This window comes from Fringilla coelebs (genome assembly GCF_963513975.1).
Source record: "Fringilla coelebs genome assembly, chromosome: 2".
NCBI classification, from domain to species: Eukaryota; Metazoa; Chordata; class Aves; order Passeriformes; family Fringillidae; genus Fringilla; species Fringilla coelebs.
In genome coordinates this window covers 27,735,733-27,750,247 of record NC_140029.1, presented here as the reverse complement: position 1 = coordinate 27,750,247, position 14,515 = coordinate 27,735,733, and the positions used below count along the sequence as shown (strand labels likewise).

Sequence of the window (14,515 nt, the reverse complement as noted above, 5' to 3'; positions counted from 1 at the left end):
ACAGGCGGCCAGCTCTGCCGCTGAACTTTTAACTTGAAGCTCTAGCAGGGTGCTGAGTAGCTCCAGCTACATGACACGAGCTGTGAAAGTAAATCACTTCGCTGGGAACAAGGGGAAGTCCAGCATATTGTTTTGCGGACTTTGCCTACAGCTTGTTTGCAGTGTAAGGATAGAATATATACACCTGGGAAAGCAGTCAGAGCGAGATGGACTTCCAGCGCAGAGCTCAGCCCTTCCCCATCCCAGAGGATGAAGAGGTTGCGTACAAGGTCGCTCCCAATGCTCACAACTCTGCGGGAAATGAAGGCGAGAAACCGGTGTCAAAATTGCAACGTAGGCACAGTGAAATAAAACTCTACAAAGAGTTTTGTGACTTTTATGCAAGATTGTAAGTTCATTCTGTTCAGCTTTGGGGTGTAACTGTAGTGATACTACTGGTTTATTGTACATAATGTATTTTATTATCTGGGGCTCAGGCTGTGCAAGCTGTTCTCTCATCCAACCTTTGCCTCTTGCCACTGTTCTGCTTGAAACATTGCCTGTTGTAACTGTCAACTAAAATTTAAATTGTTACTTTAAATTTCATCATTAATTGCATCAGAAACTTCTATCAGCAGTAAAAATGGTGTTGGAATTTTTAAAGTAGTCTCTCTGCCTTCAGGTTCTTTGCCACTTATTCTGGACAAATGGATAAACCGCTTCATTAATGCAGAAGTATTACATTCTTCCCTGGTTTTACATATATGATGTGTTTCAAAGTGAAGCACTTTTTCCTGAGGAGGGAAATGGTTTTCATTTGTTTTTGAAATTTACTTCATGTTTTGCTTCAATTATACTTTACGTACAGCAGTGCTTAGCATCCTTAATGGTCGAGCACTGTTGAAGTGATGATAAAAGATCCCGGTTTCTCTTATGAGTATTCTTCATTTGGTTTGATGAGGAGGATGGAGAAATTGACTGAGGTTTTGCCCCACAGAAAGCATACACAGTCCGTGAAGACCATTGGCGAGCTTTATAGTTGATCACAGTTTATGTGTATAGTATAGTCACTGCAGTTTGTCCATAGGTCTGTCTGCTATGTATGGATTAGACCATTCTGCATCTGATCTTCATATGAAATTTGCCCACTCATTTCACTGCCAAGGCAGTGAATATTTGATTGCAGTTGCTGTTTTCCTCGTCTGCAAAGATCAAGAGAGAGAAAAAAAAAGTGCCAGCTAATAATAACATGTCAGATGTGACCTTGTGTAGGGGTCTTCTGTGAGACAGTGTAAGAAATAGATAAAACACATTCCATTTTGAACCACGTGCTAGGTGTTTGCTTGCTCCCTTGGATGGTGTGCAAGGAATGAATTCAATTCCTATTGAACACGGTGGGAGCCCAGAGGTCTTATCTCCTTGAAGGGATAAGAAGGAAGGCTTGGCATCTTGCAGAGGACTGTGGACTTTACACTTACAGGCACAGCATGATAGCCGTATCAAAATGCACATGTGTTTCAAATAATGTCACTTGTCTAATAACCTTCCAGAAAAATTTTGAGTCAGTGGTTTTGTCAGCTGACATCACATTGTAATGAAACTAGACCATTGCTCTATATTTGCTCTCTGCTACCACCATGCTAATGCCATGGTATTAGGGCAGTGGGATGATCCTGAAAGGCAGAGCTTTGAGAGTCTAGATATGAGTGACAAAATGTTTGCGAAGGAAAAATCAAAAGAGCCTTTTTCTGGCTTTAATTAACTGAAACACAGCTGTACTGTCTTCTGCAGATGTGGACAGCTACCACACTGCCATATTTTTGGTCCTGTGACTTTGAGAAGCAACCAAGGTTGCTGTTTCAATATTTCTTTGCATCCCTGGCATGGGTTTGCCAGCTTGTGTTGGCCTATGTGTGGGTTGCTGTGGGGCAACCAGAGCGTTCCTACCCCTCCGTCTTGGCCCTGGAGTGGGCTGGCACATGATGAGCTGAACTCCCTGAGATAAACCTTAACAAACCAATGAAAAATCCCATGACTTCAAACTAAATTTGTAAAATTACTTCAAGCTGTGCAGAGCTCATATAAAGGATAATTATTTAACTACTCTGATTTTCATTAATATCTGCCAGACCAGATTCTGTACACTCTTTCACATTGTTTATTTAGAGCTCTGAACTAATGCTGTTATATATGTACATTTTAGAATTTATATATTTATATATGTATATATTAGAATTGGTTTACAATAAATCCTTTATGTTTTCTTGTGTGATGCCAGTCCTCCATCATTAATATTTGCCCTCGTTTTCAGTAATTTTAATGTATATAATAATTTTTATAGTGCTTTGAATTGCCTGTCTTTTTTCATCATAAAAAGCCTGTAAATGTGTCTGCAGTGACAACGTTTCTGTTTGGGATTTTCAATTAATTAGAACATATCACAGGGATTTTGTTTCTAAAGCATTAGGGAGCAGGGACAAGTGGTAGCTTTATTTCCGAGGAGATGCCACAAGCCTTGAAGTTCATTGAAAAACGTGTGTTGAGCAGCTTAGCATTAGGTTGATGCAGTTTGGCCTGGTTGGAGGGGGGAGAGGAAAGGCTCACAACCAGTGTTGTTGTCTATTTAGGCTAATTTTCTTTCTTTCTTTCTTTCTTTTATTTTTCTTTTGAATGACAGCAACATGGCGAACGCGCTTGCAAACGCCATCTGCGAGCGCTGCAGGGGGGGCTTTGCCCCTGCCGAGAAAATTGTCAACAGCAATGGGGAGCTGTACCATGAGCAGTGCTTCGTGTGCGCCCAGTGCTTCCAGCAGTTCCCCGAAGGGCTCTTCTATGAGGTAAGCAGGGCAGAGGAGCCCTCCTGTCCCCATACCCCCTCTTGAGCCTTCACTCCCATAGCAGAAGTAGCTACAGGCAGGTGGATAGCTTAGAAAGTCCCATGGGAGGATCTGGGCTCTGAAAGAGTATGCCCAGGAAAGGGAGAAAAAAGCCAGGAGCATTTCTGTGCTAATTTGGAAGACATCAGTGTATATAATGTTCTTTAAATGTGGACCTCAGTGTTACCAGCGCTGAGAGAAAAATTCCTGGAGATCATTTTCTCATCGCAATTTTTTTCCCTGAAACTTGTGAATCTGATGTATCATACCAGAAATACATAGGAAACATACTTCTTAGAGGAGAAAGTCATGTAGAAGGAAATCCCAGCATCCTGTGGTCCATAGGAAGTTTATCGCTGAGTTGAGTGAGTCCAGTTTGGCATTGGAAAAGAGATGACCTGTGTGTGAGCATGCTGTGATCCAAACCAGACAGGGCCAGTATAAGATCAATTCTTAAGTTTGACAGTCTAGAGCATTCAAAATTATCAGTTCTTAAAACACTTTCAGGGGTTAACACCTAATCACATTAATATTTCTCAGCTCCAGGTTGATTTGCCTCAGATTAGAAGGGTATTTTGGAATAGGTTTCATTTTCTTTTACATTCCCCTATCATGGGAATTCAGAATGTGGCTCAGCACAAAATGGTAATGAAAGCTCTAGACTGGTTCATAAAATACAAAGTGATTAGTATAGGGAACAATAGATGGTGTGAGACAGGGAATTACTGAGAGATATAAGGCCCTATATACTGAGAGAGATAAGACCCTGCTCGAGTAGCTTACAATCCATCTTAGGGTAGCAGTTAGAGGATTTGTGTCATATGATGATCTGAAAAGGAAAATGAGCAGAGTGTAAAAGGAACAATTATGTGCTCTCACATACGGGTGTCATCCTTTGGCAAGAGTACAATAGTTTATCTTCCATAGAAGCATTTCTAATTTTATAGAGCCGTCTTATGTGGTGTTGAGAGGCTGAGGGAGGAATGTGGATTGCAAAAGAGACTGGCTAAGGGGATTCCTGAGGATTTGGTTTTTCTCACCTTGTTTGAGGATCAAAAGGCTCTAGGGATAGTGTTACACAAATTGTAGTAAATTAGCCTCTAGTGTTCTGTAAGACATCAAAAGGTGAGCTGCAAGACAGAATTAATTAAATAGAAACAAAAGAACACCCCCCCCCAGATACTTAACAAGTTGCATTACGATTGTTAATGTATACCGAGCTGACTCGGGAAAGAGTCCATCCTGACACGATCAGACCTGAGGCAAATGTAAAGTGATACAAACATTTCAAAACTAAAATATTTGTAATTATGTTCATAAAATTGTCTTAAACCAATAAAATGTATTTTCTCTTAATAATGAATACTTTATTCATTCTTTTTCTGACTCAAAAAACAATGAGTCATTCCAGGGACCTCTTTCAGGAAGTTGAATGGTGCTTAAAGATAAAAGTTAGGAAAATCATGCTCTAGGCAGCCTGTATCTTCTAGAGGAGACTACAGCGGAAAGAATGTCCTACTTTTGGACATAGTTCAGGAATGTTACAATCTGTCTGTGTTGCTCATGGGTGGCCATACCTGAATCTCTGCGTCAGAGGCAAGTATCCTAGTGGTGCTTAGATATACTGGATGTAGGCATTTTGCTTCCTACTGCTGCCCTGTTAACATTCATATTCATGATGATTGGTCTTTGAGCACTCTCTTATTGAAACATGCTGCTCTCAAAGACAGTAAGTCAGAAGTGAGTGCCAGGAATTAAAATTACACTGTGTGCTAAACATGTTTCGGCTAATGTTGCTAGGGATTTTTTTCAGGCTGGGTGGCCTGAGAAATGTTATATAGAAAGTGGAAGGTTTCATTTAAGGATAGATACTTCTTGCCACAGTTATTAGAGAGCTAAAATAACATTGGGTAGACTGAGGGTGCTGGGCCTGTTCAGACTCAAGAAGAAAGGACTGAGAGGGAACCTTGTCAATGTATGTAATTATCTGAAGGGAGGGTGTCAGAGGATGGAGCCAGTCTCTGCTTGGTGGTGCCAAGCAATAGAACAAGAGGCAGTGGGCAGAAAGTGATGCACAGGAAGTTCCACCTGATCATGGGGAAGAACTTCTTCACTGTGGACTGGTACAGGTTGCCCAGAGAGGTTGTGAAGTCTCCCTCACTCGAGATACTTAAGAATCATCTGGGTGCAGTTCTGTGTAGTGTGTTCTAGGATGACCTTGCTTAAAGAGGGAGGTTGGACCAGATGACCCCACCTCCAACCTGACCCATTCTGTGATTCTGTGAGAGGAAGGAAAGCCCTGAGCAGGTAGAAGGTGGGCTTAGGTTGGTGAGTGCTCAGGAGTGGCTGACAGTGTTCAGAGGACTTGAGATAATCTGTATCACTGTCAGGAAAAACTGTGACTGGAGAAAGACGGGCAGAAAGCACATCTTCCTCAGACTGGCTTAATGCAGTCTTTGAGAAGATGGATGTGTTTGGAGGTGTGCCCAGGTAATGTGTTTTTCTGAGCAGGTTCCCATGGGTAAACACAGGCATTGTTGGTTGCCCAGCATGAGCTTGTGTTTACTCTGTGCCTGGTTTAGCTAAGCTAGTGTTTCTTGGAAATGATTTCCAGCTCTTAGCAATTAGGAAGGCAAATATTGTTCCCCTGCCTATTGCAAGCCTTGCAGGGTTCCCCCAGTTAGTCATTAAGCTGCTTATCACACTTGCTGTCAAACGCTTCCATGATAAGCCTTCACACTGTGTTCCATGGGTGGGGGTGGAACTGGTCAGGTCTCCTGTGCTGCAGGACTGATCTCTGGGCTGCCTTGCAAGCACCCCCATCAGCACAGCTCGTGCTGTGGCACTGGAGCCAAGTCACAGGCACAAGTGGTGTCCATGCCCTGCTTAGAGTGTGCACAGCATAGCAGGGGTTTTGTGGATGTCCTCTTGAGCCTGTGTTAGAAATGGTAGTTTGGATTCCTGAGACCTGCATGCCTAATGTTGCACAGAAACTGTGGGTAGGGTGTATTTGATTTGTGTTCCAGTCTGCTCAGTAACATCATTTTAGCAAGCTTTTTATGCACTCAATCTAAACAAAAATCATCACAAGCAGATTCCAGTAGAGTTCTCTGTTCTTTGCTGTTAGGTGAGAAGTGGCAGCAATTCTGGTCTGCTTCTACTCCACCACCTGGAAGATGTGTATTCCCTAGAGCTGCTATTGTAGAGTTTCTCTACAGGTAGCAGTGCACAGTCCTATACTAATGGCAGAACAGATGTTCACGTTTGGTTTCTATTCTCAAGTGTTTTCTTAAAATGTTTTTTACCAAAAGCTGCCTTAGAGAACCAAGTCTCAGTTTTTGTGCATGACTTCCCATTTAAGTTAGCTAAAAACATGCAGGTAAGCTGAAGGTTATTTCACAGTGAGATGTTTTATGCAGGGCCATTCACCTCATGGACCTTCAGTATACAACAGTGAAACACTTGCTTCTAAACTGTGTACTGTAAGATTTGTTAGAGAAGCTCAAGGCATTCTGTGATAATGACTGCTGGGTCATCCACAAAGGGCAGCACAAAGGAGCAGAGGTTGAAAATAGAAACAAGACTGAATGGAAACCAACCTGCCTGATGCAAACAAAGAAGGGAAGAAAACCTGTTTGGTCTGTTCAGATCAACATGTTGTGGCTTTGAAGTCCAAGCAAACCTAAGCATCCCCCATTGGACCACCTGTTTAAACAGAACAGGAAGCTTACAATTTTTTTCAGTTTGGAAAGGATTTTATCATGCAGGAAGCAAGCACAATTCACAATGAATGAGTAATTTCCATTACTCCTTGAGAAAGTAATAGCCCTGTACCTCTCAATTATTATTTTTTTTAAAGTGCAAATTAAAAAGTAATTTGTTTTAGAGTTTTACACTGGAATAGCACTTGATAAATTTCTGACAGAGACTTCTGAAAAGGTCTGTACTGAGTTAATGTCTTTCTGTTCCTAACAGGTGCAATTCAGGTTTGGCACAGAAATTTTCTAACCATAAATATCTAGTGAAATGTTTTATTAGATCCCCATCCTGCCAGTTGTAAAAGCATTTATTATATTTATATTGTATTAGATCCTTGTCATTTCATATTATACAACAGGTGATCTTGAACCACATTTCTGTATTTTCTGTCCATGCACAAAACCTTACTTTCTAGGTAGTATTTTGTGCTACTCACTTGGCTTTGTCTTAGGCCCAGTGAAAAGAAAGGAGCAAGGTTTCCTGCTGTCCTCCTTGTTCCACTGTTTAAACTGAGACATTCAAATCCAAACATTTTATAGCATACCTGATATTGTCCACCTGGTTTTGACATGCTCATTGACATTTGTGTCTAATAATAATGGTGCCTGAAGGTATCTAAACATTTCCCTTCATTTCAGCACATATTTGCCTGCATGTTTTTATATATTCTTTGGTTAAGCTACTAATGCAGTGCTGTTGAATCTTTTTATTCCATATGTTTTGTTTTTTTTCAATGGGAGCTTGAACTGTAGCTGAACTTACATAAGCTGTGATAAAATTCAAATCCCTTAAAATCAATTTAACTTGATCGCTGTAGTGAACTTTGCTCTTTAACATTTGGACTTGATTATCTTAAGGGTCCTTCCCAACCTAAATAATTGTATGATTCTATGAAATAAGCATCATGAAGGAAAAGGCTTATTTCCCTTAGTGTTTTGGCTGAACTGCTCCATAAATTGCAAAGATTTCTGCCCCTGGGTGTTCTTCCTACCCCAACCTCCACCCTCTGGTATGCTGGGTCATTCTGCCAGGAAATGTAGAATGAGGAAGACATCAAATAGGTTTGGGGAAAATGCTTCTCCCCTCCTGCTGGCCAAGGCTGTTTGTTAGCTAATTTCCTGCTCAGAATGTGTTTGGTTGCTTCAGTTTCAGTAGTCTGTCAAAATTCAGATGTCTCTTGTGATGTAAATGGGTGACAGAAAATCCCTTACACTCTGAGCAGTACTGGAGAAATGGTGTGCTGTTAACACTACATGCTAACTAGTAGGTGAATTGAGGTGGGTGAATGTAATGCCTAGCACATGTAGCTCATGGTCTGGTTGTTTTTGCTCAGCCCCTCTTGTTTTACTACCTAATTGTATCTGGAAACACAATAGGCTGTTACCGCATTTATGTTAAGTGCAAGTTCCTCATCCCTCTTTCTGTTTGCAGTTTGAAGGGAGGAAGTACTGTGAACATGATTTTCAAATGCTTTTTGCCCCTTGCTGCCATCAATGTGGTAAGTTTTAATACTTCACACTGATCACAAATGGGAGTGTCACTGGGGGAAGATGTGCTTCCCTTGTATCTGTTTCCTGCTTATGTTCAGCTGAGCATCTGTACTTCAGGAATGAGCTAGACTTCAGAGAAACTGGGGAGTTGTTTTTTCTAAAGGTCATAAACCAGTAGGATTTAAAAATAAAATTTTTTAATAAATAATTTTTTTAATAAAATTCTTTTAGTAAATAATTTAGCTGTTGAGCCAATGATCCGATGAACAGACCATTCATAAACTCCGGATTGTATATACAATTATATATAATACTCATGATTATTTATATCTGTACATCTCTATGTGCTGTACATCTCTATGTGCTGTCCCTTCTCATGTAGCTGAAACCATGCAACAAGACTTTGTCATCTGCTTTGACTCTTGTAACCCACCCGTGCTGTCCTACTTCACAGAGACAATATTCATCATTTAATGTTATAATCAAGTGATGGTCAGCTCCACCTCCGCTGATTTTTTTGAAACAAATACCTTTCAGGCTTCAGTGTCTAATGTCCATCCTACATGATACTGAGGGCTGCTTTTTATTTGCCACTGTTGATGTAGATGCTTGTGCATTTGTTGCACTGTAATCACTTGCATGTTTTCTTTTTCCCCTGTGTGTGACACCTTTTGCTGGGCCAGAGCTGAGAAGTTATTATTTGACTATTCCCTAATCTGCTCTGGAAGCCCTTGTGTTTCTTTAGCATCTTTGGTAAGGTGCTAAAGCTTTAATTTATCTCTGTGAGGCCTTTCCTTTTGTGGAGGGAGGTGTTGAGCACCAAGGGAGAGGGACGCAGATGCTATGGAACCATGAATTTAAGGCAGCAGATGTGGACAAGCAGAGGAAGAGGAAGAAATTAGTTTGTGGCAATTTGTGAGGAGCTATGCTGTCTATCTCCACTTCTCCTGCACAGTTGACACAGCTCTACCTTCTCCAATCCTCTCTCCTGGTATTGCCAGCTCCCTTAAAACCTCATCAAGATCCTGCCCAGAGCTGGGCTTTTCCACTCCTTGTACTTAATAAACACAAAGTCAATGGGGCTGTTGTCAGTGATGAGGTCTTGAGCATTCCTGACATGTCTGGAGTCCATTGGATTTTTTCTTGCAAATCCATGATTTTGTGGGAACGCTACAGTCGCATGCTGGATGTTATCATCCACACCATTACCTGCCTGATCACTCCCCTTTAGCAGCTCTTGGAGTTGTTCCCCAAAGCCAGAAGTCAGCCTCTGACAGCACTGGGAAGCTGAGCTCCCAACCCGTTTTGCACTGCTCAGAACCCCTGACTGCACTGTCCATCAGCATAGAGAACAATTAGGTCAATGTGATGGACATCACTCCGCTGCCTGTGCAGTACAGTCACACTGCATGCAAAACACTAGTTCTCACACTGGTTTTTTAATGCCTCATGGGGCAGGACTCCTTGGCATAGATCAGAAGTTGTGTGTGTTGGATTGACTGTTGTGCAGCTTCTTTGCACCTTTGCATTTGGACTCCATGGGAGTTTTTCTGCAGGATGTCCACAGCTACCCAAGTTCAGTTCTGTTGTGCCTTGAGTATAGAATACCTTCAAGGCTTGGTCCTAGTGGAGTAGAAACATCTGCTGTGTACATGGCAAGTTAAAATTGTCATGCTCTTAAAGAAAAGAAGGAGAAAAATGATTAGGACGCAAGAAAGCCCTTATTATATTAAGTGCTCCATACATTTCTTAACAGCTTGGGAACAGGTAAGTAAAACCAGTGAAGGGACCAAAATAGGATTATTTCAGGGAGAAGGTGGAGTGTGCATGTAGAAGGACTTGTAGGTAAATAGCAGAAGGTCCTCTATCAGCAAAAATGTTTTCTTTTAACCCATAACCAAAAACAACAAACGACCCCAAATTTCCAGGGTTTGGAATCAGAACTGTGATATTGAAAGCAATGTGTACTACCAGATTTTGGGGTAAGGAAAGAAATGATGATTGTAGTCATTGTAGTTATTCATTTGTAAGTTACTTTTAAGTTTGTTTAGTATGGTGTTTTACATCCTGGTGTTGTGTTTCTTACAGGTGAGTTCATTATTGGTCGTGTTATTAAAGCCATGAACAATAGCTGGCATCCAGAGTGCTTCTGCTGTGATATCTGCCAAGCAGTACTGGCGGATATTGGATTTGTCAAGAATGCTGGCAGGTAAATTTCCACCCTTCCTTCTGTTAACTCATCATAAATTAAATGAACTAATAGTGGGACTGAGAGGTTTTGGTTCCTGAGGCTTTCCAGCTCGAATGGAGCAACAAGGATTTTCTGTGATGCGGTCTAATCAGGCATAACAAAACCATAAGATCTTAAAATATTGATGTTTTGCCTGCTTCAACACCAAGTTTCATGGCAAACATTTTCTTTACCCAGTGACTTTTTGGGGTCATTGTTATATGTAATAAGAGAGAAAACTTTCAGATACAAAAGCATTGTATTTTTTTTTTAATAAAAATGTTTACTTTCTTTTCCCACTTGGTTCTCCAATTTTGATCTAGTTTGGCACCATATTTAATAACAATTGCTTAATGTTCACTGGGACCCTTCACAGAGTAGGATATTTTTGCCAGCTATGATCAAAAGAATGTTTTACAAGTGGATTATATGGCCATTGGCTTCTTATGTATGATACAACATACAGAATTACCTACAGAAGTAGGACCTGTGTGCTCATACAGCTTCTAATCTAAATTTTTAAGATTTTGAAAGTAAAACATTAATCAACGAGAATCTATAAGAAACCTTGTTTTCTGTGTTTCAATACAGCTTTAACTCAGCTGAAAAAATGATACCCCTGTGTTGTGACAGAAAATTAAATGATCTTGGGCAGTCTGAACTTGGGCAGTCATTTTGTTGCTTTGAACTTGGTTTGCCTTAGCAAGGAAGTTATTTTAACAAGACTCCAAAAAGAGCTCATTGAAATTAGGTTCTGAGACATTTTTTGGTTTATATTTTGCACTATAGTACCTGATAGCAATACTTACCTTCCTTTTTTTATGCCGTTTCAGACATCTCTGCCGTCCTTGCCATAACAAGGAAAAAGCCAGAGGCCTGGGAAAGTACATTTGCCAGAAGTGTCATGCTATTATTGATGAACAGCCTCTCATATTCAAAAACGATCCTTATCACCCTGATCATTTCAACTGTGCCAACTGCGGGTAACCTGAGTTCTGCAAAGGGAAACAGGAAAATGCTGGGCTTATTTGCTTCATCAATTTAAAGTGAAAACTTGTCCTGTACAACTGACAAGAGGGGGTGGGGTTTGGATGTCTTGTGTCCAGATGTGTGTTACTGCTTTTGGCTTGTGTGGTTCGAATAACAGCTGACCTGCTGGGGACTAAAGAAAGATTCGACTGCAGGACAAGGCGGTACCTTACAAAATACCAAGTATCAGCACAGATATCATCTCTACAGTAGTGAAATGATAGCTCACCATTCTGCTAGGGGAGAAGTGGCTCTTTTTTGTTGCTTGAATGACTATCTTGCCTATGTTTGTTTTTTTTAGTTCAACGGCATCCAAACTTTGTTCTCTCTTTTTAAAGCCCATCTTTTTTAGAAGCTTTCTCCCATCTCATTTTATCATCTTCTGCAAGTGCAGCACATGAAACTGCATGTTTCTGCATCCTGTACTAATGCAGAGATGAGCATTGGAGCATTGTAGGACATAGCATGGATTCATAGTTTATTTCTGCTGCAAAGAAAGCTATTATTTCAGTGCCACAGCAAAGGCTGATTTGAATAACAGTATGTACTGTTACATCAGTGACAACCAGTTGAGAGTATTTGTGACTACAGTCACTTTTAAGGTTTAGCTTAAGGTTCTCAGTATCTAACTATGCAAATTACTATAAAGTAGAGTTTATAAGATTCTGCAATGGGAAATTAACAAGTCTAGCCCATGTGGGTCTGTAGTTCTCTTTCTCTGAAGTTTGATACAAGGAAAATGTAATGATATGGAGGACTGCTTTTACTTTCAATTGCAGTTATGCAAATCTAAAATAAACTGGTGATAAGTGCCAGAATATAAACCAAACATGTGCAGCTTTCACACACAGATTTGTGCTGCTTAAGCAGAATGACAATAGCTCAGTAGCTGTTTCCAGAGAGACTCAGTGCACCTCGCTTTGCAGCCTGTTCTCACCTTACTGAGATCAAGGGTGAACTGTGTTGAATTGTGTTATATTTGATGCTGCTGCATTACTGTAGTATAAATATAATTTCTATAGCAAATGCTAATTTTTTTTTGCTTCACTTTTCACTTGAGAGTAGAAACTCTCAAGAGTTGACATTTTTGAGTGCCTTTATTCATGCTCTCAATTCATTTACTTCTGAACAGGAAGGAACTTACTGCTGATGCTCGTGAGCTGAAAGGAGAACTCTACTGCTTACCCTGCCATGACAAAATGGGTGTCCCCATCTGTGGGGCATGTAGGAGACCAATTGAAGGCCGTGTGGTGAATGCTATGGGCAAACAATGGCATGTGGAGGTAAACATCAGATGCTAAATGATCTCTCTTACAAATGTAAACTTTAGCTTATTTATCTGTGATTTTTCTGTTCCATTTTAATGAAAGGGTTCTCAGAGTTTGCAGCAATGATGCCTTCTCCAAATCCCTCTTCAACCTTATTGTGGCTGGTCTTCCACTGTGAAATAGGAGTTACTTATCCCCTTACAGAGAGCTTTGACTGTGAAACTAAAATCAGTATTTCAAAGGAAGCCCAGCAAGGTCCTCACAAAATAAAATTTCAGAGCTCAAAGCAGTACATGTGGAAAAGCAGTCAAATCTGTGCCAACCATGTTACTAAGCATCATAATACTGCTAGGTACATATTTCTTTAATAGTTCATGTGAGAGTTCATATTTCAAGGCCACATACAAGATTTAGTTCCACACCTTCCATTTTAATTAGATAAATTGTTTATTTCTTCTGTTGTTTTGAAAAAGTCTCCTCTAGGAAATGCTTTCTTCACAAGGGTATAAATGATAATGCAAATTATTTAACAACTCTTCATTCTGTTCATTGATAAAAATTGAGACTCCATTGCTTGATTTTGTTTTGTAACTTTTGGATTGAAATGTTGAAGACATTAAAAGAATTATTATTTTAATGGCCTAAACGTAGAAACAAAAGTTTTAACTCTGCTTTTCAAGATGGCTTAGTAGACTTCAGCCATATTCGAGTAGTGAACATGGTTAGTTTGCTTTCCAGAAAAAATAACATTTTTTCCAAAAGATAAAAAAATGTATTTTAATTTTCTTTGTAGCATTTTGTTTGTGCAAAATGTGAAAAACCATTCCTGGGTCATCGTCATTATGAGAGAAAAGGCTTGGCATATTGTGAAACCCACTACAATCAGGTAAGGTTGCATATTTTTTAAATGGCATTAACTGGTAAACTCACAAATAGGTTTTATTAGATATAGATGGAAAACCATAGACATTCTTCTGTTTTGTTAAAGGCACCTCTGGATGTAATGCAATTAGCATATGTTCTGTAGCATTTAATTTATACAGGTTTCCCTATTCATCTGTGGGGCATTAAAAAAGAAAACTGCAGGTATTTCATAAAGGCTGGCCAGGACAATCAGTATTAAGTTGTTCTTCCAGCTTAGTGGTACTTAAATAGAGCTGTTACAGGGCTTTGACATGTCTGTGGATCAGAACAGCTAATGACAAGTAATCTCCCCCAAGAAAATAAAGAAGATTTGCCACTCACTAACTGCTTGGAGGCCCCAGCGAGTGGCATGGGTTTCCTTGCAGCTGCTGCTCTGAGACACTGTGTGTTGATACATGCTCTTGCTCAGTCATTAGACTGATAAAGACTTCCAAGACTAAATTTGTCAGAAGACACCCTCTAGTGACCACTTGCATTTATGTAGAAGTTACATATGGCAGCACCACCCCTCTCCCGACGCCCTTGGATAGGGAGTCCACCCCATGATGCAAGGACATATTTTTCTTTGGAAGCCATCTGTGTCATGTCACATTCACCTCCCTTGCCTACATAAATACCTCAGGAGGGGTTACACCTGGGAGTTGTACGGCATCTGCTAATTACAGATGGATTCTTAATTGGTCATTAGTGATGAAGGGCAGATGATTGGTGCTGGCACACTTGCAGACTGTAAATGCTGTGACGTTCATAGTAATAGTGTTGCAGTCTGTGCACCAGACGAGAGCTGTATGTAGAGTGGATGTCTTTTCCAAGGTTAACTACTACAGTAAAAAAACATACATGAAGTTTTTGGCACTTCTTGTTATATTGTGGACAAATGTTAAGCCTGGAAAAAGAATTATTACTTTTTGTCTGAAATTTTCCTTTGGGTTTTTTTTTTAATAAAGATAAAATTTTCTT

The 14,515-nt window shown here is 40.2% G+C and overlaps 1 protein-coding gene across 3 annotated transcripts in view; it reads left to right on the top strand.

Annotated features, from left to right (window-relative positions):
• The window catches only part of LIMS1 (LIM zinc finger domain containing 1), a 68,272-nt gene that overhangs the window by 48,777 nt on the left and 4,980 nt on the right, over window positions 1–14,515 (top strand). Inside the window, exons 1-7 of one of the 3 annotated variants that reach the window (XM_084225799.1) lie at window positions 50–388; window positions 2,657–2,816; window positions 8,046–8,112; window positions 10,193–10,313; window positions 11,168–11,317; window positions 12,496–12,646; window positions 13,425–13,517. In XM_084225799.1, the coding sequence (XP_084081925.1) occupies window positions 207–388; window positions 2,657–2,816; window positions 8,046–8,112; window positions 10,193–10,313; window positions 11,168–11,317; window positions 12,496–12,646; window positions 13,425–13,517 (924 nt within the window). In that variant the 5' untranslated portion in view covers window positions 50–206. Of the gene's footprint in view, window positions 1–49; window positions 389–2,656; window positions 2,817–8,045; window positions 8,113–10,192; window positions 10,314–11,167; window positions 11,318–12,495; window positions 12,647–13,424; window positions 13,518–14,515 lie in introns of those variants that run through there. The other 2 variants (XM_084225798.1, XM_084225800.1) reach the window with 2 other exon arrangements.